Source organism: Suncus etruscus, chromosome 1 (genome assembly GCF_024139225.1).
Source record: "Suncus etruscus isolate mSunEtr1 chromosome 1, mSunEtr1.pri.cur, whole genome shotgun sequence".
In the NCBI taxonomy this organism is placed as follows: Eukaryota; Metazoa; Chordata; class Mammalia; order Eulipotyphla; family Soricidae; genus Suncus; species Suncus etruscus.
Genome location: NC_064848.1, coordinates 177,215,376 through 177,242,042, shown reverse-complemented (window position 1 = coordinate 177,242,042; position 26,667 = coordinate 177,215,376). Strand labels below are relative to the sequence as shown.

The window sequence follows — 26,667 nt, the reverse complement described above, 5'->3', positions numbered from 1 at the left end:
ATCTTTCTAAGAGTTTTGATCAAGAATGGGTGTTAGACCTTATCAAATGCTTTCTCTGCATCTACTGATATGATCATGTGGTTTTTATTTTTCTTGTTATTGATGTTGTGTATTATGTTGATAGATTTACAGATATTAAACCATCCTTGCATTCCTGGGATGAAACCTACTTGATCGTAGTGGATGATCTTCTTAATGAGGCATTGAATCCTATTGGCCAGAATTTTGTTGAGGATCTTTGCATCTGCATTCATCAGCGATATTGGTCTGTAATTTTCTTTTTTTGTAGCATCTCTGTCCGGTGTAGGTATCAAGGTGATGTTGGCTTCATAAAAGCTATTTAAAAGTGTTTCCGTTTGTTCAATTTCATGAAAGAGTCTTGCCAGGATTGGTAGTAGTTCCTCTTGGAAAGTTTGAAAGAATTCATTAGTGAATCCATATGGGCCTGTGCTTTTGTTTTTCGGCAGACATTTGATTACCGTTTTAATTTCATCAATGGTGATGGGGGTATTTAGATATGCTACATCCTCTTCCTTCAACCGTGGAAGATTATAAGAGTCCAAGAATTTATCCATTTCTTCCAGGTTCTCACTTTTAGTGGCATAGAGTTTCTCAAAGTAGTTTCTGATTACCCTTTGAATCTCTGTCATATCAGCAGTGATCTCTCCTTTTTCATTCCTAAAACGAGTTATCAAGTTTCTCTCTCTCTCTCTCTCTCTCTCTCTCTCTCTCTCTCTCTCTCTCTCTCTCTCTCTCTCTCTCTCTTTGTTAGGTTTGCCAGTGGTCTATCAATCTTGTTTATTTTTTCAAAGAACCAACTTCTGCTTTCGTTGATCTTTCGGGTTGTTTTATGGGTTTCCACTTTGTTGATTTCTGCTCTCAGCTTTGTTATTTCCTTCTTTCTTCCTATTTTTGGGTCCTTTTGTTGAGCACTTTCTAGTTCTATTAGCTGTGTCATTAAGCTACTCAGGTAAGCTCCTTCTTCCTTCCTGATGTGTGCTTGCAAAGCTATAAATTTTCCTCTCAGTACTGCTTTTGCTGTGTCCCATAAGTTCTGATAGTTTGTGTCTTTATTGTCATTTGTTTCCAGGAACCTTTTTATTTCCTCCTTGATTTCATCTCGGACCCACTGGTTATTCAGTATGAGGCTATTTAACTTCCAGGTGTTAAAGTTTTTCTTCTGAGTCCCTTTGGAATTCACAAATAATTTCAGAGCCTTGTGGTCAGCGAAGGTAGTCTGCAAAATTTCTATTCTCTTGATATTATGGAGGTATGTTTTATGTGCCAGCATGTAGTCTATCCTGGAGAATGTCCCATGTACATTGGAGAAGAATGTGTATCCAGGTTTCTGGGGATGGAGTGTCCTATATATATATCCACTAGACCTCTTTCTTCCATTTCTCTCCTCAGGTCTAGTATATTCTTGTTGGGTTTCAGTCTGGTTGACCTATCCAGTGTTGACAAAGCCGTGTTAAGGTCCCCCACAATTATTGTGTTGTTATTGATATTATTTTTCAGATTTGTCAACAGTTGTATTAAATATTTTGCTGGCCCCTCATTCAGTGCATATATGTTTAGGAGAGTTATTTCTTCCTGCTCTACATACCCCTTGATTAATATAAAATGTCCATCTTTGTCCCTTACAACCTTCCTGAGTATAAAGTTTGCATTATCTGATATGAGTATGGCCACTCCAGCTTTTTTATGGGTGTTGTTTGCTTGGATAATTTTTCTCCAGCCTTTTATTTTGAGTCTATGTTTGTTCTGACTATTCAGGTGCGTTTCTTGTAGGCAGCAGAAGGTTGGATTGAGTTTTTTGATCCATTTAGCCACTCTGTGTCTCTTGACTGGTGCATTTAGTCCTTTGACGTTGAGAGAAAGAATTGTCCTGGGATTTAATGCCATCTTTATATCAAAATTTGGTGTGTCTTTTGGTTAGTCTTGTCTTAAATTAGGTCTTTCAGTTTTTCTCTTAAGACTGCTTTTGTGTCGTAAAGTTTCTGAGCTGCTTTTTGTCTGTGAAACCATGTATTCTTCCGTCAAATTGGAAAGTGAGTTTTGCTGGGTATAGTATTCTGGGTAAAGCATTCATTTCATTCAGTCTTGTCACAATATCCCACCACTGCTTTCTGGCATTGAGTGTTTCTGGTGACAGATCTGCTGTAAATCTCAAGGATGCTTGCTTGAACGTAATTTCCCCTTTTGATCTTGCTGTTTTCAGAATTCTGTCTCTATCTGTGGGATTTGTCATTGTGACTAGGATGTGTCTTGGGGTGGTTTTTCTGGGGTCTCTTTTGGTTGGTACTCTTTGAGCATGCAGGATTTGATCACATATATTCTTTAGCTCTGGAAGTTTCTCTTTAATGATGTTCTTGACCATTGATTCTTCCTGGAAATTTTCTTCCTGGGTCTCTGGGACTCCAATGATTCTTAAGTTGTTTCTGTTGATCTTGTCATAGACTTCTATTTTTATCTGTTCCCATTCTTTGACTAATTTTTCCATTGTCTGCTCATTTGCCTTAAGTTTTTTCCCAATCTCTCCTGCTGTATGGAATTGTTATGTATCTCATCTTCCACAGCACCAAGTCTATTCTCAGCTTCTGATACCCTGTCCTAGAGCTTATCCATTTTGTCATTCACTTCGTTTACTGACTTTTTCAGGCCTGTTTGTTGACATGTTATTTCAGTTTGGAGTTTTGTGATTTCTGTCTTCATATTTTCTTGGTTCTTATTAGTGTTCTGTTCAACTCGATCCATGGTTTCTTTGAGTTCTTTGAGCATCTTCCATATTGCTAGTCTAAAGTCCTTATCTGAGAGGTTGATTAGTTGGTTGGTCATTATCTGGTCATCAGAATTGTCATCTTCATTCTCTATGTCTGATGCTGGCCTGCGTTGTTTCCCCATTGTCAGACTTGTATTGTGGGTTTTTCTACGTGTTGTGGTGGTATTCATTGGCTATGTGATGCAGGCAGCACACTTCTCTGGCTCCGCCCTTTCTGGATGGGCTGACTTGCCTCTAAGGGAGGGGAGTCCTCCGTGGATGAAGCCTCACACTGGATCAAATCTTAGGCCCGACCATGCAACAGAGAAGACAGTCCAGAGAGAAATGCTTGCTTCTGTGATATAGCACAGTTCTTAGTGTGATTTTTTCTCCTTGTTGCGATGGTGTTCTTTTCTTAGAAAGAGCGCACGGCCGCATAGCGAAGCACGTGCTCTGCTGGAGCCTCTTTTCGCCCCACTCCCAAGAGTTTCACGCAAGAGGACAGTAGACAGACATACACTGGTAGCACTCAAAGTTTTTCACAGTTGGGCCCCACTGGGCAGGCGTAGTTTCGTGGATTTTCCCCGCCTGATATCCCCAACAGGGGACCCGGCTTCTGCAAAAGCTTGCAGGTTTTTATGTTCTGGAGTCCTGCCCTGAAATTGGCCTCTGGGAGAGCGAGTTTTCTGGAGCGTCTTTTTGCCCCACTCCTAAGAGTTTCACACAAGAGGACAGTAGACAGACATACACTGGTAGCACTCACAGTTTTTCACAGTTGGGCCCCACTGGGCAGGCGTAGTTTCGTGGATTTTCCCCGCCTGATGTCCCAAACAGGGGAACCCACTCAATGTTCAATGTTTAGTGATTTTTCTGAATATAATATCTCAAGCTTTTAATTTTTTTGTTTGTTTTTTGGTTTTTAGTTTTTGGGTCACACCCAGCAGCACTCAGGAGTTTACTCCTGGCTCTATGCTCAGAAGTCACCCCTGGCAGGCACAGGGGACCATATGAGATGTCAGGATTCGAACCACTGTCTTTCTGCATGAAAGGCAAACACCTTACCTCCATGCTATCTCTCTGGCCCCTAGTTTGTAATTTTTTAAATTTGGTCTTATGTTGACTTATGTTCCAGGTAGCTTAGTGGTCATCTAAATAGAATATTAAATAGAAGTGTCTCATTCTTTACAGAAGTTCTCTGTTTACATGTTGATGGGGGAGGCTCAGCTTTAAAATTCATCAGGCAACTGATAACACTACCTTTGTTTTCTTTTATTTGTTTCCTTTTTTGTTTTGGGGGTCACACCCGGCAGCACTCAGGGGTTACTCCTGGCTCTGAACTCAGAAATCACTCCTGGCAGACTCAATGGACCATATGAGATGCTGGGAATTGAACCTGGGTTCATCCAGGTCTCCCATGTGCAAGGCCAATCAATGCCCTACCACTGTGCTATTTCTCCCACCCCACGACCTTTGTTTTTAATTCTTGCTTGTTAGAGCCTCTCAAAACCAGATAGAGATGAGAACTTAAAACTTTTCTCAGGTATTTTACTAGTATCCCCAGTCCTGGACATATATGTGATCACAAGATTCTTGTAAATATGTCAGTTTTTCAAAATTCTCTATGGTATCTCATTCTCTAAATTTTTCTATTTTAAGCTTATTGGTCTCATTCTCAGCCACTTCTTCTAGTAGTTGTGATGTTAAATAATAGCTGATGTTTCCTTTTGACAAATGCCCAAGAAGAAAAGCTTCTTTGCACTTAGTGATGTTGAGTCAGGCTAAATAAAAAAATATTATGATTGGGGTCTTACAGGAATCCCTCAAAGTGGGGTTCTGAAGAAACACCAGCACCATTCTGCACTATTCAGTGGTTGCCAGAATATGGTTTTTACTATGATCATATGCTATTTGTTTTCCAGGCTACCACAAAGCTGGAGATGATAGAAATCCAGCAAATTTCTTAATGCCACAAATCTCAGTTATTACAAAATAATCTACTTTTTCTACTAAATTATCTTTCTGGGGAATAAAAACTGGTTGATTTCCAGTACTTTTAGAAAGTTAATTTAGAATTTCTTTTTGGAAGGGGATAGGGAGCATCCTGCATATAGCAGTGCTCTACGATTATTCTGGACTCTGTGCTCTGGGATCATTCCTGGTGGATGACTATTTGCAGTGCTGGCCCAAAGATCAAAAGGGTCTGCAATATTTAAGGCAAACTACCCACCTACTGTCCCTCTCCAGCCCTGACTATGACATAGTTTGCTAATGTTTTCAGTATCTTTATGAAAAATCCAAAATTTAGAAGTCTTTATTTTGTAATTTCTACAGACATACTATTCCTACAGGTCTTTATTTTATGAAGGGGGTATTACACAACATTTTAGTACTTACTTTTGGCTTGGAGCTAAGGGGTTACTCCTGGTAAGGACTGGGAGGCCATATAAAACTCTAGGAACAGAACCTGGGTTAGCAATATACGATGCAAATGCCCTTCTGGTATACCCCCACTTTGGCCTGGTTTTTAATCCTTTTGTAAGGTGGATCACTTTAAATAGCTTTTACAAAGTTTCAATTGAAGATTTTTATTTTTTATTAGAAAAAGAAAATTATTTGACTATAGTATTTTCACGGATGTATTCACTCTTGGCCTTTGGCAGGGATAAGAACTGTAACCATTTATATTTTTATGTTTTAATTCTGTTTCATTCTTAAATGCTTTTTTAACACATATTACTCTTCTCAATCCTATGATAGTTTCAAGTTCTACTTTCTATTCCTGTTTGATTATAAGTTGCTATACTTATTCTTTTCTTTGCTATCTCTTTTATGTTTTGGGGTCAAAGCTGATGGTGTCCAGGGATTTTCCCTGACTCTATGTGCAAAGATCACTTCTTGTGTGACTTGGGGGACCACATGGAGTGTTGGGCACTGAACCCTGGTCAGTCACAAGCAAGGCAAGTGCCTTGTCACTCCAGTCTCAATATACTGTAACTTTTAATTCAAAATCAAAACTACTCAAAATCATCAGTGCATAAAATATTTGAAAAAAATATAACAAAACAAGAATACTATTGAATGATTATAATATATGTTTATATCTCTGTGTTAAGAAAATTTGATGCAACCTTAATAATAATAATGCTCTGTATCATTATGTACCAAACAGAGTATGTTTAATCTTCTCAACTCTGTAAAATTTCATTTTCTTTTTTTGGTGTTTGGATCACACCTGGCAGTGCTTAGGGGTTACTCCTGGCTCTATGCTCAGAAATTGCTCCTGGCAGGCTTGGGGGACCATATGGGATGCCAGGATTCGAACCACCATCCTTCCGCATGCAACGCTGGGCTATCTTGCCAGGCCTGTAAAAGTTCATTATTATTGACTTTTGGATACATAGTTAAATGTGAAATAATGGAGGACAAGCATCAAGGGAATTCAGGTACATTGGTGGTGCTAAGGAAGTATAGAATTAAACATATAAACTATGATATCAACAACACTGAAATCATGAGTCCCAAACTTTAACAACCAAACTTAAAAAGTGCCTGTTATGTTTAACTAGGTAAGATATGGGGTGGTCTCTAGGAATATTGGTGAAGGGAGATTGACATGAATGGTGAGATTTGGTGACATGAATGGTGCTAAAATATTGTATGTGTAAAACTCAACTATGAATAATTTGGTTTCAATATAATCAATATATTGTGATTAAATATAATCAATAACTGTGATTTCATAGTTTTTAAATTAAAAATTAAAATATTTTAATAAATTCCCCAAAGCCATGAGACTGTAATTAACAAAAATTATGGTTCAGTTTTTGGTCTGTTGAATTCTAAAGCTAAAACTATACTACCTAGCAAGTACTTGTTCCTTCCCATAAGGGTAAAAGTGTGAGAGCCCAATTCGTTGGAAGAAATATACATGTTTATGGAAGCAAATCCTAAAAACTTGAGTTTCTGGAGCCAGAGCAATAGCACAGCAGGTAGGGCATTTGCAGTGCATGTGGCTGTCCCAGATTCGATCCCCAGCATCTCATCTGGTCCCTTGAGCCTGCTAAGAATGATTTCTGAGCACAGAGACATGAGAGATCACACTGATCACTTCTGGGTGTGACCAAAAAAAAAAAAAAGGTTGAGTTTCTTAAGTTTTCTCATCAGATGGAATTTTAAATATAGAAGGTGAAAAGGAAAGTATAATGTGAGGTGAAATCTACAAGTACAAAAACATATTATAGGATGGCCTGGAAGGAAGAGACAGCTGGGACAGTATGAGAAGGAAATCAAAGAGAAGTGAAAGTTCACCTATTTTGACTGAAAGGAACAGATGGGAGATGAGCAAAGACAAAAAAGGGCCATGTGGGTAGGTGTCTTTAGTTAGAGGGCAAGTTACTGGAATTTGATCAATTGACAAGAATTTATTTTCTGGACTTCAGGACACTGTTAGAGATACAAAAGAATGTGGAGTTATTTTTGGAACGATAATCATGGAGATAGACAGATGGCTTGAACTGGGGCATAAATGCTGAAAAAAGAATCCTAGAGACAGAAGGGAGAAAGAAAGAGGTTAAGGCAATCCCCATTTGAGCCAGTTTTCATGTCAGTCTGGAAGTTTGAGAAGACAGAAACAAAATAAATAAAATGCAATAGTTATTGCATCAAAGTACTTTTGGATGGAAAAGGAAAGATGTTAGATCACCTAAACTTCCATTTCTGCTTTTGTGTAAATTAGAGATCATTAAATGTTTCTGAAAACATAAACACACACCCTACAGACAGTGCTTTATATCCTCCTCCCCAATATAAATGTGCCATTTAGCTAAAACAGAGTAGAGCCTAATAGACATGACTAATACGAGTATGACCTTGGAAGACACTTGGAAGTCTTTTGGTCTTGAAGGAAAATGGAAACAAGGCATAAAATGGGTCTAATGACATTGAGAAATGTAATGAAGGTGAATTTCCATTTGGGTGTTTTGTTTTGTTTTGTTTTTCTTTTTTTTAGAAGTTTGCTTTAGGTTTGATTTTCTGAATTTCCATTTATTAAAATAAAAGTAAGTCAAGGTTACTTGGGGCTTGTAGACACATAATCCAATATGAGGCAAAAGGATGAAGTGAGCTTTTTGGGTAGCTCCTGAGTATGTCATATTTGGTAGAATATGTGCATTAATTTAATTTGAAGTATTTGTTGAGGGTAATCTAGAAACATATGAAAGCTGCCATGAGTCTTCCTATATTCCAGTCTCTTTGCATGCATTAGCTCACCAAATTATCACAACCTTAATATGTAAATGTGATTATTGTCCCCATTTTAAAATAAAGAAAATTAAATTATACATGTTAAATAACTTCTCCAAAAATCACATAGTCATTAGATGGATTAATAACAATTTATATCCTAATCTCAAATATATTTTTATCTGATGCCTGTTTTTACAAGCACATTTTAGGTATATACTTGTGATATGAAAATTAATTGTTGGCAGTTTTTGAGACATATAGTCTAGATTTAAAAAGGCAAGGAAACAGTGTAATCCAATAAAATAATTTTAATAATAAACAAATATTAAGTGAATGAATAAAGAAATATTTCAGTTTGCTTGTTGGGTGTAGGAGACCTCTTGAGCATAAATTTTAAACTCAGCAATTATTTCCTAGGTCATGAGCCACAGATAGATTTACAATATATGAAACACAGTTTGTACAATGAATGAGTGAAATATTTAGGACATTCTATGAAAATCAGAAAGTCTGAAGCACAAAAATTAGAGATAAAGGAAGAGATAAAGATAGAGAGGTAAGCACCTGTATATGAACATAAAACATTTAGATTTTATCTCATAGGAAGTGGGAAGTTATCAAAGTCAGCCCTATGAAAGATGGTTATCAATAAAAAGATTCTATATGATATTATATCATGGACTCCATTGATCTACAAAAATTCAAGAATTGGACATGACTAGAAGGTAGATTTGACAGCATTATAAGTAGAAGATTGCATTCAAAAAGAGGAAAGGTGATGAAAAGGCAGCAGCATGCTCCAGAGACCTGAGCCCAGTATACCAGAGTCTGCCACAAGCAGAGAAGCTTTGCACATTACTGCTTTGGTCAATTTTTTAATTTATGCATGTGTTTATCTGATACCTAACTTTTTAAACAGGAGACCACAACCCCATATGGGGTCACAAAAAATGAGAGCAATTAAAATATTTTGGATCTTGCAATGAACAAATATTAATTTAAAATAAAACATGTTATGAATATGAGATGTTATGACAGTGCTCACCCATGGTTCATTTCTCTGGTGAAAAGGGGTTATGGTTGTAAATTTTAAGAAGACTTTCTCTCAAACATGTACATGCTTTAGCATCTATTAGCTAATAACAGAAAGCATAATCTGTTGAAAGAAATAAGTATTTGCTATTACAAATTCTCTGGCCTATAAGATCTGTCACAGTGGAAAATATAAAGTAACAGTTGGTTTATATACTCATATATAATCATATTTTCTTATATTGGCCCTTATGAAGAATTTTTTAAATGAGGGTACAATATTACTATGCCTGAAAGGATATTTCTCTAGAGAGTAATGGAACCTTGAGTTTGAACTTAAAATAAAAATGAGCTGTACCATGCCAGATAGCTTTAATCTTAGTGGCATCAGTATTTCAATAGCACTATCCAACATAATGATGAAATATTTTCGAAATGGCATGGCTGTCATCCTGGAAACTGTCTTCAGGTATGACCTTGCTGATCATTTCTTTAAGAAGAAATCCATTGATAAGACAGGCACATCTTGGAGAAAGCCAGGCACACATGCCCTGAAAGACAGACACTCACATTTTGGGGCTTCTGGGCTGAGAGGGGATGGATCTCGGAAAGCAAATTTCTCAAATCCTCCCATCCCCAATCCCTCAAGCATGGAGATAGTTCATCAAGTCTCAGACAACAGGCCCGTTTTTACACCTCTGAATAAAAGGGATCTACAGGTAGCAATCACACTCATATACATCCAATAGAGGGCAAAATCTAGGACATAAGTGAATAATTCCAGTACATATTATCAAGAACATAACAGACTCATTAGGTAATAAAATTGAAGTGTTTCAAATTGAGGAGAGCCAAGTATTTATGTAGAAGTTTATGCCATATACATTATTTTTATATAGATGTATATGTACATTTTAATTAGAGATTGCAATTTCACTCGTGCCACAATTAGGTTTGAGCTCATAAACAAGCTGCTACCTTCCCTGTGTTTTAACTTTCTTAGGTAGATTATGGATTAAATGATCTCTAAGATTCCTTCCAACTATAATATTTTATAGGTTCCAGAAGCTTACTGGAGATGACAAAATTATTATGTTCTGTAAATGATACAATATCAGGTTTTCCTCTTTTTTAGGAATTTCCAGGTGAAAATGACACAACAAATGCAGAACTTACATCTTTCTCAATCCAAAAAACATAGTGCTCCATCCTCTCCTAATGCTGCCAAACGCCTATACAGGAATCTTTCCGAGAAGTTGAAGGGGAGTCACTCGTCATTTGATGAAGCCTATTTCAGAACAAGGACTGACAGGCTGAGTCTCCGAAAGACCTCAGTGGTAATAAAATTCTTCTTATTCTTGTCTTGGTTTGAGTCTCTGTTGTGCTTGGATTTAATACTATCCTAAGATGATCCATGTTTGCTTCAGAATCTGACAGTTACAATTTGAAGAATACAGAAAGTCGGAAAGACAGGAGCTGCACGTATCCAGAGAGTTAGCCAAAGTTTGAGTATTGAATTTGATTTTTTTTCTTTTCTTTCTAATTTCTCTCTGTTGAATTTTTCCCATGAACTTTTCTTTCTGTAGCAAGAAACTACCACAAACTAGAACTTTGATAATATGGACTAGAAACTAAATAGGCTTTTTGAAGAACTTAATGTACATTTGATTCCTGAATTATGAACAAGAGCCTTTTATTATTTATAATGTGTACTACAGGTAAAGCCATTCAAAGCATAACATAAGCCAAAAACATACAGCTATTATAAAAAGGGAAATAATGAGATACTGGAGATATAGAGGATTAGAAATATAAAGAAAACAAGAAGAGAGTGGCAAAGAAAACAGCAGCAAAATAAAATAATGGGATGGAAGACAAGCAGACCAAACACTACACAAATATACTATCTAAAATTTATCATATAATTTGCCCCTAAATTCCCAATCAAGGAAGAAAAGAAAATGCAGTCATTCTACTATTTGCTATCTGAAAAATATATCATCTGTTGAAAGTAATGGACATTTTCTGTTACAAAATATTCTGACCTTTAAAAGATGCCATAGATGAAATAATTACATTATAATAAAGTGTAGTACTGAGGATGTTACAGACATTCTTAGCTAGTCATTTCTTATATTGTAACATATAGGGATTTTATATTATCATGTTTGGCTAGAGTATTTCTGCAGAGGGTAGTGGAACCATTTGTTTTAGCTTAAGACAGTAATGGACCCTACCCTTTCATTGCTAGAATTTGCCAACAAAAACATAGAGGAAGAAATAACTTTAGATTGAAAGCAAATATGGTTCATAAGAAATTAGACATACTTAGAACTATGAACAAATACACAACCATGGACAGCACAGTATTGAACTTTGCTCTCATTTGTTTTTTTATTTCAAACTCATCTTCCAGGAAGGTGTGGTTGTGGCTGAATTATGGCTTAGCATCAGAGACTCATCTATTTGGCAGATTGTCAACAGAACACTTTTCCGTTCAACACTGTTCTGTAGCAAAAATTGCTGCATACCAAAATAGTTCTATCCCCTGGATTCCCATTTTCAAAATAATCATTTACATAATAGCCTTGTATTTTCTCCGCATTCCAATCATGTGTTATGTACTCAGCTAAATTGACCTTTGACAGATCTAACTCTTGATGAGACTGAAAATAAGACTTGCCAACCTAAATATTTTGTCACTAATGATCTTCCATGTTTTAATCAGGCCATCACTATGTTGGGTTAGGATCAATGGTATTTCAACATTTGAAAGACCAAACAACACATAGAGAAGATACTAGACAGATGTGTAGATGATAATATATGTGTTAGTCTTCTGTAACAATAGAAATATATATTAATAATTCAAGAGTTTTCTTCTTTGTTTACTATTAATGCTCTGAACGAACTTTTCAAAGGAATCATATCTTTAGCTATTGTTTTTCTGTAGGTGATTTATATTTGACAAATAACCCAACTTCTGGCCCTCCCAGGTAGTTTGCTACCCAGCCAACTTAAACCTTCCCTGAACACCACTCTCTTGAACCTTTCACATGAGGGCCGAGAAATACCAGGTTCTGAGTGATTGGGTGCTGGATTACTAAATAGGAATTTAATACAAAGGAATCAAGAAGTTTGGAATTAACCTACAGACAGTATGGAGGTATTACTAATTTGTAAATAGGGAAGATATATGTAAGATTTTATATCTTAGGCCCGGAGAGATAGCACAGTGGCATTTGCCTTGCAAGCAGCCGATCCAGGACCAAAGGTGGTTGGTTCGAATCCCAGTGTCCCATATGGTCCCCCGTGCCTGCCAGGAGCTATTTCTGAGCAGACAGCCAGGAGTAATCCCTGAGCAACACCAGGTGTGGACCAAAAACCAAAAAAAATATATATATTTTATATCTTAGAAAGAATATTCTTGTATCAACATGGAGTACCAACAGGAGAAGACTTGAACAGATTATAGCAGTTATGTTGTGGGGTACCAAGCAAGAAATGCAATTTCTGAGCAAAGGTATAGACATGGGATAGAAAGCGAGGGAAGAAGATGCATTGAAAGAATCAGAGAGAGCATCCTCTCAGTTCCAAATTGGTCAAAATGAAAACTACTTGTTACTTTATAAAATCACCCATGCTAACATTTTCCAAATCTTTTTATGCAAAGCATTATTCAAAAGAATGATTTTAAAATGCAATGAGAAATAAGGGCCGGCGTGGTGGTGCTAGAGGTAAAGTGTCTGCCTTGCCAGTGCTAGCCTAGGACGGACCGTGGTTCGATCCCCCGGCATCCCATATGGTCCCCAAAGCCAGGAGCAACTTCTGAGTGCATAGCCAAGAGTAGCCCCTGAGCATCACCGGGTGTGGCCCAAAAAAACAAAAAAAAATGTAATGAGAAATAAACATTTGAGGCATGCCATGTTTCTCACTTTTAAAAAGTCATAGTTGTATCATGTTAAAAATATCAAGATTCTAAGTGTAGTCTTAAAGTAAAATTATATGGTACTTGGTTTTATATGGTTATATGGTACTTGTCTTCAGAAATCAGACAAGCCTATATTCTTTATAGAATACCTTTTAATGGCCTATTGAACTTGTTTTGAACAAAGGGAATATTTTTCCTGTTATTTACATATACTTGCTATGTTATTTTATATTGACACAATGCATGTCAAAATACCAATCTATTTAATACCTATTAGAAATGATGGAGAGATTCCACCCTACTGTGAGATTAGAGACTGGGAAAAGCTGAAGGGACCTTTTGGCTTTGCGTATTTCTTTTCTCTGACCTCCTGAAGCTCTCTTCAGAGTATAAGGGGAAAAAACAACTGTCTCCTGGAACCATCTGATCAACCTCTCAGATAAGGAGTTTAGAATAGAAATATGGAAGATCCTCATGGAAATCAAAGAAAACATAGCTCTAGCTGAACAGAACACAAATTCAGAAATCAGAAAACTCCAAACTGAAATAACAGATCTGAAAAACACAGTAGCTCAACTGAAAAACTCAATGGACAGCCTCTCCAACAGGGAAACAGCAGCTGAAGACAGAATCAGTGAACTAGAAGATCAAATGCAGAACAACTCCATACAGCAGAAGAGATTGGAAAATAATCTCAAGGCAAATGATCAGACAATGGAAAAAGTACTCAAGGAATGTGAACAGATGAAAATAGAAGTCTTTGATAAACTCAGCAGAAATAACATAAGAATCATTGGAGTCCCAGAGTCCCAGGAAGAAAATACCAGAAAGAGTCAACAGTCAAAAACATCATCACAGAGAAACTTCCAGAGCTAAAGACTGCATGAAATCAAATCCTGCATGCCCGAAGAATACCAGCTAAAAGAGACCCAAAGAAAAACACCCAAGATACATCATAGTTACAATGACAGATCTCATGGATATAGATAGAATACGGAAAGCAGCAAGATCAAAAAGGGAAATTCCTTTCAAAAGAGCATCTTTAAGACTTACAGCAGACATGTCAAAGGAAACTCTCAAGGGCAGAAGACAGTGGTGGGAAATTGTGACAAGACTCAGTAAAATGTATGCCTCACCTAGAATACTGCACCCAGCCCAACTCATGTTCAGGTTTGAAGGAAGAATACTTAGCTTCACAGATAAGTAACAGCTCAGAAACTTCACAGATGCAAAACCAGCCTTTAAGGAAAAACTGAAAGTCTACTTTAAGACAAGACATACCAAGAAACACATCACACTTATACACAAAGATGACATTAAATCCTATGACAATCATTTCCCTCACCGTCAATGGACTAAATGCACCAATTAAGAGACACAAAGTGGTGAAATGGATCAAAAGATGAACCTAACCCTCTGCTGCCTATAAGAAACAAACATGAATAGTCAGAACAAACATAGACTCAAAATCAAAGGATGGAGAAAAATTATCTAAGCAAACAACACCCTTAAAAAAGCTGAGGTGGCCATTTTAATATCTGATGACACCAACTTTAGACTCAGAAAAGTTGTAAGGAACAAAGATGGACAATTTGTACTAATCAAGGGATATGTGCAACAGGAAGAAATCAGACTGCTAAACGTATATAAACCCAATGAGAGACCAGCAAATTATCTAATACAATCATTGACAAATTTGAAAGAAGACATAAATAACAACACAACAATTATGGGAGACCTCAACATGGCCCTGTCAACACTTGATAGGTCAACCAGACTGAAACCTAACAAAAATATACTAGCCCTGAAAAGAGAAATGGAAGAAAGAGAACTAGTGTATGTGTGTGTATATATATATATACATATATATGTATATATATGTATATATACATATATATACATATATATATGTATATATATGTATATATACATATATATATATCAAGAGGATAAAAATAAAGAGGATAGAATCATAAAATCAAGAGGATAGAAATTTTGCAGGCTACCTTTGCTGACCACAAGGCTCTTAAATCAGATGTGAACTACAAAACTACAGAATAAAAACTTTAACAACTGGAAATTAAACAGCCTACTACTGAACAACCAGTGGGTCTGAGATGAAATCAAAGAGGAAATCAAAACTTTCCTGGAAACAAATGACAATGAAGACAAAAACTATCAGAATCTATGGGACATAGCAAAAGCAGTCTTGAGAAGAAAATATATAGCTTTGCAAGCACAATCAGGAAGGAAGAAGGGGCATACCTGAACAGCTTAATGATGCTGCTTATAAAATTAGAAAATGATCAACAGAAGGAACCAAAAATAGGAGACAGAAGGAAATAACAAAGCTTAGTGCAGAAATCAATGAAGTGGAACCCCCCCCCAAAAAAACCCAAAGGATTAACGAAAGTAGAACTTGGTTTTTTGAAAAAATAAACAAGATTGATTGACCATTGGCAAAACTCACAAAGAAAGAGAGAAAGAAACGTGATAACCCATATGAGAAATGAAAAGGGGGAGATCACGACAGATATTGCAGAGATTCAAAGGGTAATAAGAGACTACTTTGAGAAACTCTATGTCACTAAACATGAGAACCTGGAAGAAATGGATAAATTCTTTGACTCTTATAACCTTCCACGTTTGAGTATGGAGGATGTAGCATATCTAAACACCCCCATCACTATTGAGGAAATTCAAACGGTAATCAAATATATGCCCCAAATCAAAAGCCCAGGTGCAGATGGATTCACTAATTAATTCTTTCAAACTGTTCAAGAGAAACTACTACCAATCCTAGCCAGGCTCTTTCATGAAATTGAAAAAATGGGAACACTTCTGAACAGCTTTTATGAAGCCAACATCACCTTGATACCAAAACCAGACAGAGATGCTGCCAAAAAAAGAAAATTACAGACCAATATCCCTGATGAAGACAGATGCAAAGATCCTCAACAAAATCCTGGCAAATAGGAGCCAATGCCTCATCAAGAAGATCATTCACTACGATCAAGTAGGTTTCATCTCAGGAATGCAGGATGATTTAACATCCATAAATCTATCAAGATAATGCACAACATCAACAACAAGAAAAATAAAAATCACATGATCATATCAATAGACGCAGAGAAAGAATTTTATAAGGTCCAACACATTCTTGATAAAAACTCTCAGCAAGATGGGAATGAAAGGAACATTTCTCAATATAGTTAAGGCCGTCTACCACAAGATAATGGCAAATATTATTCTCAATGGAGAAAAACTAAAAGCCTTCCCTCTAAATTCTGGTACAAGACAAGGCTCTTTCACCACTCCTCTTCAACATAGTACCGGAAATACTTGCTATAGCGATTAGGCAAGAAAAAATATCAAGGGAATCCAGATATAAAAGAAAAAAGTCAAGCTCTCATTCTTTGTAAATGACATGATACTCTACTTAGAAAACCCTAAAACTCTACCAAAAAGCTTCTAGAAACAATAGATTCATATAGCAATGTGGCAGGCTACAAAATTAACACACAGAAATCAATGGCCTTTTTATACACCAATCATGATAGGGAAAAAATGAACATTAAGAAAACAACCCTATTCACACTAATGCCACATAAAATCAAATATGTTGAAGTTAACTTGACCAAAGACATGAAGGATCTATACAAAGAAAACTATAAAACTGCTCCAAGAAATGAGAAGACACTAGGAAATAGAAATACATACCCTGCTCATGGATTGGCAGGATTAACATAATTAAAATGGCAATACTCCCCAAAGCATTATACAGATTTAATGTGATCCCTCTAAAGATACCCATTCTCATTCTTGAAAGAAATGGACCAAACACTTTTGAAATTCATTTGGAACAATAAACACCCTCGAATAGCTAAAGCACTCCTTGGGAAAAAAATATGAGAGGCATCACTTTCCTCAGCTTTAAACTGTATTACAAAGCAATAGTTATCAAAACAGCATTATATTGGAATAAAAATAGACCCTCAGATCAGTGGAATAGGCTTGAGTACTCAGAGAATGTTTCCCAGACTTACAATCACCTAATTTTGATAAAGGAGCAAGAAATCCTAAATAGAGCAGGGAAAGCCTCTTCAGCAAGTGGTGTTGGCAGAACTGGTTAGCCACTTGCAAAAAAAGACCTCCAGTTAATATCATGCACGAAGGTAAAAACCAAATGTACTAAAGACCTTGATATCAGACTTAATACTATAAGGTATATAGAACATAAGGTATATAGGTAAAACACTCCATGACATTGAGACTAAAGGCATCTTCAAGGAGGAAACTGCACTCTTCAAACAAGTGGAAGCAGAAATAAACAGATGGGAATATATTATGATGTGAAGCTTCTGTACCTCAAAGCAATCGTGCCCAGGATACAAGAGCCATACACTGAGTAGGAGAAACTATTCACCCAATACCCATCAGATAAGGGGTTAATATCCAAAATATACAAGTCACTGACAGAACTTTACAAGATAAAAACATCTAATCCCATATAAAAATAAGGAGAAGAAATGGACAGACACTTTGACAAAAAAGGAATATCATATTTTGTTGTAATACATAATTAAAGATGGAGCTGGATGGGGCTGGATGGTGATGGATGCCATTCCAGGCCACGTGGCTTCACAACCCCATTCAGCCGGTGAGTCCCAGGCCCAGGTGAAACGCAAAATCACTCACTCACAGGCAGGCTTCAGGAAGAATCATCTTTATTCAGGCCCTAGCCACCACGTGTGTGGCCTATCTCATAACCTTTTAAGCATTCAGCCATTCTAGGTTTGCCCTGCATCTTATCCTCTTTTCAGCCATCTTCCCTTTGGGCTCCATGCGGCCCAAAGAGCCAAAGGGCCAAGGTCCAAAAGCCAGGGAGCCCAACCGGGCAAAGAGAGGAACGGCAAAAGGGCGAATCCCCTGGCTCAGAGGTTTATCTATTCTTTCCAAGACCCGTCCCAGGAACCTCCCAGGAATGAGCCGGGTCTTGCAGGTAGGGTTACACCTACTATCCAGTTCCCAAGACCCCTCCCAGAAATGGGTGGGTTTTGGGTACACTACATTTCCCCCCTTTCTGAAATATAAAGACCCTTTTTGTAATTTTGACTCCACCGTTAGCCAAAGGTGTGTTAATATTTTTATACAACAACGTAATAAAGTGAAAATTAATATACCAGCCCTTTTCAAAAACATAACATTGTTGCAAAATATACTATACACTTGTAACCTAAAATTCTATTAATGCTTTTTTACCAAGCACTATTCCGGAACTTTCATGTTCCTATACTTTTAAACTATATTGGGGGAACTTTTTGTTCCTAAAAACCTTTTCTATACACAAGTACTACAGCATAAATGCTTAACATACATTTTAAAAACAGGCTAAGTACATTAAAATACACAGTAAAACATTTTGCAATTGAAATTATTAACTATGAAAGACAACAAAACACATTTAAATTATAAAGAAAATGACTAAGACAAAGATGCAGGTGGTTAGAAATTAGATGTTTAAATGGGCTAAGCTGTATTACCTCCCTTTTTTTTAACCACTAACTCACTAAAACTTATCCCATTACCAACTATTACTAAAACTTATCCCATTACCAACTATGAGTGAAATATATGACTACCCGCTTAGTCCCTACACCTAAAATTATAAGTCCAGATGATTAATTTGTTCCACGCTGATCTCACCATGTGGCTTCTGTAAACTTTGTGCACGCCAGTTCGCTCGAGCCATTTCACTTTTGAGATTTGGAGGGTGGAGCCGAGCCTCCGCTTGGAGCTTTTCGCCGCTTCTTTGATGCTGGACGGGCTTCACCACTGCCTTTTCTTTCCTTCGGGCGCACTTTGGAAGCAGCTTATGGCCCACATCTTCACAGGGCGCTTTTGGATGTTCAGAGTTTCAAGTGATTTAAACTAAAAGTTCAGTTCGAAATTTCCAAAGTCGAAATTCAAATTCAAGCCAAAGGTCATTCTCAGAAAATTAGTCCATTTTCAATAGTCTTTTTTCTCCTCCGTTTCCAATTTAAGCTTTTAATCAGTTTTTGTACAGGCCAAGGTTTTTGTTTCTTGTAACAAAGTTTCAGTTCTAGGCCTGGGCCTGGGCTGGAGGTGATGCAAGCTTCCACCTCTCTTGTTTTAATGGCCTTTGAGCCCCCAGATGGGGTGTTGGCCATCTTTGAAAATGGCTTCACGTGGTAGCCCAAGGTTTTGGGCTCACCGCAACTGAAAAAAGCCCAAATGAAACTGAAAAGCAGAAATCTCACCATCATTGCTGTTTTCTTGGGTCCAGGATTCAGGTCAAAGTTCGGAGCGCCATTTGTTGCATGAAATAATTAACGATGTGGCTGGATGGCAATGGATGGTGAAGGATATTTTGCAAAAATATTATGTTTTTAAAAAGGGCTGGTATATTAATTTTCACTTTATTACGTTGCTGCATGAAAATATTAACCCACCTTTGGCTAAAGGTGGAGTCAAAATTACAAAAGGCTCTTTTTATATTTCAAAAAAGGAGGAAATGTAGGGTACCTATCTGAGACCCACCCATTTCTGGGAGGGGTCTTGGGAACCGGATAATAGGTGTGACCTTATCTGCAAGACCCGGCCCATTCCTGGGAGGGGTCTTGGAATAGGTAGATAAACCCGGAAGCCAGGGGATTAAGGGTCTTTGCCTTTTGGCCCTGCTGGGCGCTCTGAGGAAGATGGCTGAAAGAGTTTAGATGCAGGGTAGCCTGGAATGGCTGAATGCTTAAAAGGTTATGAGATAGGCCACACACACGTGGTGGCTAGGGCATGAATAAAGCTGATGGTTCCTAATGCCTGCCTGTGAGTGAGTGATTTCGCGTTTCACCTGGGCCTGGAACTCGCCGGTTCATGGGGTTGCTGAGCCACGTGGCCTGGGATGGCAGAAAGAAATCCTTCACCATCCATCGCCATCCAGCCACATCGTTAATTATTTCATGCAACAATATTTTTCGGCATATAAGATGACCGGGCGTATAAGACGACCCCCTAATTTTGCAGTTAAAACATAGGTTTAGGCCTATATTCGCTGTATCAGACAGAATGTTCCTGTGCTGATGTACCACAGTGAGCCAATCACAACAAGCAAGGGTGCAAAGGTTATACTCTAATAGACTTCCTCTCTGACTCTGACCAATCTGAGCAGGCTTTTGACAGTGTAGATTCGGGTGCAGGACATTGTCTAATTTGCATGCATCAAAAGCCTGTTTGGATTGGCTGAGTTAGAGAGGCGGTCCGAGCAGCCTTGCAGTGATTGATGCAGGATAGAGTTGGAAAATTCATTTTGTGGCAATATTCAGACAATTTTCGTTTAGCGGCATATTGAAACATTTTTCGGGATGTACTCGGCATATAAGACGACCCCCGATTTTCGGTTGACTTTTTTTTTGTTTCAAAAGTCATCTTATACGCTGGAAAATACAGTACAAATTGCCAAAAGGCACATGAAAAATAGTTCCACATCGCTAATCATCAGGGAGATGCAAATCAAAACAACTATGAAGTACCACCTCACACCACAGAGATTAGCACACATCACAAAGAATGAGAACAAGCGGTGCTGATGGGGATGTGAATAGAAAGGAACTCTTATCCACTGCTGGTGGGAATGCCACCTAGTCCAACCTTTATGGAAAGCGATATGGAGATTCCTTCAAAAACTGGAAATTGAGCTCCTATTCGACTCAGCTATATCACTCCTAGGGATATACCTTAGGAACACAAGAACACAATTCAAAAATCCCTTCCTCACACCTATATTTATTGCAGCACTATTCACAATAGCAGGCTCTGGAAACAACTAAGATGCCCTTCAACAGATGAATGGCTAAAGAATCTGTGGTACATATACATGATGGAATATTATGCAGCCGTCAGGAGAGATGACGTCATGACATTTTCCTATACATGGATGTATATGGAATCTATTTTGCTGAGTGAAATAGGTCAGAAGGAGAGAGATAGATGCAGAATAGTCTCACTATTCTATGGGTTTTAAGGAAAATAAAAGACATTCTTGCAGTAATTTTCAAAGACAAAAGAGAGGAGGGCTGGAAGTTCCAGCTCTCTACATGAAGCTTACCACAAAGAATGATGAATGCAGTTAGTGAAATTACTACATTGAGAACTATCATAACAATGTGAATGAATATGAAAAGTAGAAAGCCTGTCTAGAGTACAGGCAGGGTAGGGTGGGGAGGAGGGAGATCTGGTACACTGATAATGAGAATGTTGCACTGGTGAAGGGGGGTGTTCTTTACATGACTGAAACCCAACCACAAACATGTTTGTAATCAATGATATTAAAAAAAATTTTAAAAAAATGATATATGGCACATCATGTTTACTTTGAATACCTTGGAATATGTTACTGTTACAATCTTTATAACTTTTATATTTAAATGTTATAACTGCTAAATCATTCCACTCTAGTTTAAAAAAATGTGCTTTTCTTCTCCTGTAGAACTTCCAGGGCAATGAAGCTATGTTTGAAGCAGTTGAACAGCAAGACATAGATGCTGTGCAAATCCTTCTATATCAATATACACCAGAAGAATTAGATCTCAACACACCAAACAGTGAGGGATTGACACCCCTGGATATTGCCATCATGACCAACAATGTGCCCATTGCTAAGATTCTTCTGAGGACAGGTGCCCAAGAAAGCCCACACTGTAAGTAAACCTGACAATAAAAACTTGTACTATTATAGCATGAATACCCATATTTTAGCATAATCTTGTTGATTTTAGCATAGAAGTAGTTTGCTAAGTTATAGACTTTATAATTATTTGTATGTTTTCTTGAAATTTCATGCAATAGGTGATAGTTTATTAGTGTAAGTATTCAGATACTTTCTAAATGGAAAATACCAAGTGGTTTTTAAAATAATATTTCAAGGTATTCCCCCACCACACACACAAACACACATGCACATCACTGAGAATTGACCTAATCTTTAAAATGTGTTAGGAGGTTCAAATGAGATTATAGAATAAATAAAAAGTATACATTAAAAATTAATGAGGATATATATATATGATAGTATCTTTGTATCTCTAGTTGTTTTGGTCCCTTGATTTATTCATTTTCATTCTACACATGCAGTAGTGAACAAGACAAAAACCCATGTTCTCATAGAACTTGCATGCTAATGAATAGAAACTTATATAAGCAAGTAAATACAACAAAGAAATAAGCTTTGATGGTGATGAATGACCATGAAGAAAATTGAGTAACTAGATACTGAAAAATATACTATTTTAAATAGGGTTGAGTTCTATGACCAAGTAGGATTCATTCCAGGGTTGCAAGCATGCTTTAACATAAGCAAGTCAATCAATATAATATACCATATCAATAAAAATTATATGATTATATTAATGAATGCTGAGAAAGTATTTAAAAACGTCCAGCACTCATTCATGATTAAAAACTCTCAATAAGATGTGAATTGAAAGAATTTTTCTCAATATTGTCAAAGCTGTTTTTCATAATGCAAACATTATACTCATGGGGAAAAACTAAAAGTCTTTCCTCTAAGATTTGGAACAAGACAAATTTGCCCTCTATCACCACTTCTATTCAGTATAGTACTGGAGTACTTGCCATAGCAATTAGGCATGAAAGACACCAAGGGAATCCATATAGTAAAGTAAGAAGTGAAGCACTCATTGTTTGCAGATGACATAATACTATATCTAGAACATCCTAAAGACTCTACACAAAGCTTCTAGAAATAATAGATTTTTGTAGTGAAGTGGCAAGCTACAATGTTAATATGCAAAAAATTTAGGCTTTTTATACAAAATAGTGAAAGATAAAAATACATTAAAAATAATCTCATTCACAATTGTGCCTCAGAAAATCAAATACATTAGAGTCAGCTTAACTGAAGAGGTGAAAGTGCTATATAAAGAAAACTGTAAAACACTGCTTTTAGAAATAAAAGAGGACACAAAGAAATGGAGATTAAAACAGCATAGTAATGGAATAAAGACAGACTCTTAGATCAATGGAATAAAATTTAATATCCAGAGATGGATCCACAGGTTTAAAAACAATTAATTTTTGGGTTTGGAGTCACACTCAGTGGCGCTCAGAGGTTACTTCTGGCTCTGTGCTCAGAAATCGGTCCTGGCAGGCACAGAGACTATATGGGCACAGAGATTATATGGGACTATATGGGATGCCACTGTCAGTCCTGTATCGGCTGCATGCAAGGCAAACACCCTGCTGCTGTGCTATCTCTCTAGCCCCAATATCAATTAATTTTTGATAAATTGTCAAGAAATACAGAGAAATGCAAAGTGGAATGAAGAATGCCTCTTCCACAAGTGGTACTGAGAAAACTTGTCATCTACATGAAAAAAATAAACTTAAATCTCTCTTTAACACGAGGCACAAAGGTCAAATTAAAATAGATTAAAGATATAGATATCAGACCTAAAACCACAAGGTATATAGAAAAAAACATAGGCAAACACTCCATGACATTGAAGCTAAAGGCATCTTCAACAATAAAACATCACTGGCCAAGCAAATGGAAGCAAACATAAACAAATGGAGCTACATTACAAAGGCTACCCACAAAATGGGAGAAATTGTTCACCCAATACCATTCAGATAAGAGATTAATATCTTAAGATATAAATATTATGTCTTAACAATAAAAAAAATCTAACCTAATTAATTTAACAATAAAATAATCTAACACCACCAAAAACTGAGGAGAAGGAATGAACAGATATTTTCTCAAAGAAGAAATACATGTGGTGAAAGGGCATGTAAAACTGATCCTCATCATCAGGGAGATGCAAATCAAAACAACAATGAGATATTATCTCACACCACAGATAACATAAAACAAGAATAATCAGAATAATCAGTTTTGGTGTGGATGCGAAAAGAAAAGGAATCTCATTCACTGTTGGTGGGAATCCATATAGTCCAGCTTTTTTGGAAAGCAATCTGGACATCCAGCAGTATCACTCCTAGGAATATACCCTAGGAACACAAAATCACAATACAAAGATATCTTCTATGTTCGTTCCAACACTATTTACAATACCCAGAATAGAAACAACCCAGGTTCCCAACAACAGATGAGTGGCTAATGAAACTGTGTTATATCTATACAATGGAATACTATGCAGCCATTAGGAAAAAATAAAGTTATGAAATTTGCTTATACATGAATGGACATGGAGACTATTATGCTGAGTAAAGTAAGTCAGAGGGAAAGGAATAGACATAGAATAATCTCACTTATTTGTGAATTATAAGAAAAACGAGATAGTGTGGTAATTATAGCAAGTCAGCCCCTGAAGATGTTGACTGATGGTGGGATGGAGGATGAGGCCTTTTTCTTCCAGCTCGGAGCACGCGTCTGCCACCCTGTCTAGCCCACGGTTCTGAGGTGAAACGGCGGGTAAACAGCTCGCAGACAGTCAGGCTCGTGGAAATATTCGCTTTATTCAGAGGACAAAACTGAAGTCCAAAGACTCAGCTTCCGTTCCAGCCAAAAAGCCCTGGCCTTTCACAGACTCTTGTTTTTATCCACCAGAATCAGGTACCACCCAATGGTGGGATCAGATACCAACCAATGGTGGAAGCAGAATCAGGTACTACCCTAGGGTGGGGGCAGAATGCCAGGTCATACCCTAGGGTAGGGCACAATCACCAATCAGTTTAGGGTGAGTAACATAGTAATCCCCTAAAATATTTACATACACAACAGTAATAATACACGGAGACAATAGAGAGAAAGGTCAAAAGATCTAGCCCAGGATAGAAAGCTTGCCACAAAGAGCAGTGAATTTAGCTAGAGAAGGGTCTACTAGAGCAAGGATAGTTGGAACGGGTCACTCTGGACAATAACTCAGCGCTGACAGTGGAGAAACTAACAGGCAAGGCACCCCTCCATTAACAGTGCAAACCACAGTGTCAAAAAGGAAAGAGAGGGTGTGATAGAATAAGAATGAGAGAGAGAAGCAAATTACCTACCCTAGAGCAAAGCTGGGGTAAGGGAGTTGTGGGTGGGAAGGAAATGGGAGACATCGGTGATGGGAAGGGTGCAATGATGAAAGACAGTGCAATGCACATTGTATGACTGAAAACCAACAATAAAAACTTATAACCACAGTGCTCTTAAATAAAGCAATTAAAAAAATTAAGTTGAGCAAGAAAAATATCTCTGCTGCAGTAAATTAGCCATCAGAAGCATGAAGGGCAAAATTGTGGGCAGAATAAAAGCCTGTAGAATGGTAACTAAACAGGCAGAAATGAAATTGGCATCTGAAGGACAAAAAAAATGCCGAGACTAGAAAAAAAAAAGTGACCATGGAAAGTGATCATTGAGAGAAAAGTTAGCAGGTCTAGCTCATCAAGCACCATAGTATGATGGGAAATAGTATGATGTGAAAATGCGGGAGCTGTCAAGAAGGTGAATGGCATATGCTACTTTACATTATTACAGTGCTCTGTGGAGAACAAATGGTTACAAGGAAATGGGGAAATTAGAAAAAGGGGTAAAGAGGCTATGTGAGTTTAGTAGTTAAAAAAAAAAATAGGTGTGGGGCTGGAGTGGTGAAAGCAGTAAGGCATCTGTGTTGCTCGCGCTAGTCTAGGACAGACCACAGTTCAACTCTCCATGTCTCATATGGTCCCCCATGCCAGGAGCGACTTCTGAGCGCATACCCAGGAGTAACCCCTGAGCATCACCGGATGTGGCCAAAAAACAAACAAACAAACAAACAAAAAATAGATGTCAGTTGCTCGAGCCAATGTGGTGGTAATATGGAGTAGGAGTGAAATTCTGGATGTATTTTGTATTTTTGTTTTAGTTTGGGTAAAATGTTTTCAATGATATTTAACTTTATAGTATTGATGTGCAAAGTTACTACACACCACCAAAACCAAAGTGCCCATGACCCACCATCACTTTCCTAATGTTACTCCTGATCTGATCTTTATTGCCTCACACCTATCTCCCCAATATTTATTGGTAGGTTTTATAGCCCAAGATAGATTTGTCATTGCTCAATACTGTTTTCTTGTTTTGCATCTCTATGTTTCGAAGACAAGTGAGATTATTTAGTATTATTTGCTCTTTAGCTCATTTGCTTTGCTTAAAATGTGGCTCTCCAGTTCCAAATATCTGAATATATTTTCAGTATCTTCAGTAAGATATAATTTCCATGCCATACAGTTCACCCACTTAAAGTATATAATTCTATTTACAGTGTATGTAGAGTTGTGTACCCCATTACACAATCAATTTTACAACATTTTCATCCCCAAATTCATAACCAGATCTAATGAAGTACTACATTACCCTTGATAAAAAATAAAATTAAATAAAATTTTAAAAAACCCTCTTTGATCCAATTACCCAAAATGGCCGAGAACTTCAGTTTTTTATACTTCAGTTTTTTTGATATACTCATCAAACTATTAGGCTCCCGAATACTGATTTGTTTACTTCCAAGTGATGAGACCCAAAAGAATGAAAGAAAAACAGAACATTTTATTTAAAGATCTCATCTCTCCTCAATTTTCCATTTCCCACTGCCAAAGACTAGCTTCAGAGGCTGATCCTAATATCAGAAAACCCTTTATTTGAAAACTTCTAAGTCCAAGAGAGCAGGGATTTAGGTTC

At 37.2% G+C, this 26,667-nt stretch overlaps 1 protein-coding gene across 1 annotated transcript in view; it reads left to right on the top strand.

Annotated features, from left to right (window-relative positions):
• ANKFN1 (ankyrin repeat and fibronectin type III domain containing 1) overlaps window positions 1-26,667 on the top strand; it is a 203,420-nt gene that overhangs the window by 11,938 nt on the left and 164,815 nt on the right. Inside the window, exons 2-3 of the mRNA XM_049772771.1 lie at window positions 10,173-10,374; window positions 21,472-21,682. Coding sequence (XP_049628728.1) covers window positions 10,189-10,374; window positions 21,472-21,682 — 397 coding nt within the window. The 5' untranslated portion in view covers window positions 10,173-10,188. The remainder of the gene's footprint in view (window positions 1-10,172; window positions 10,375-21,471; window positions 21,683-26,667) is intronic.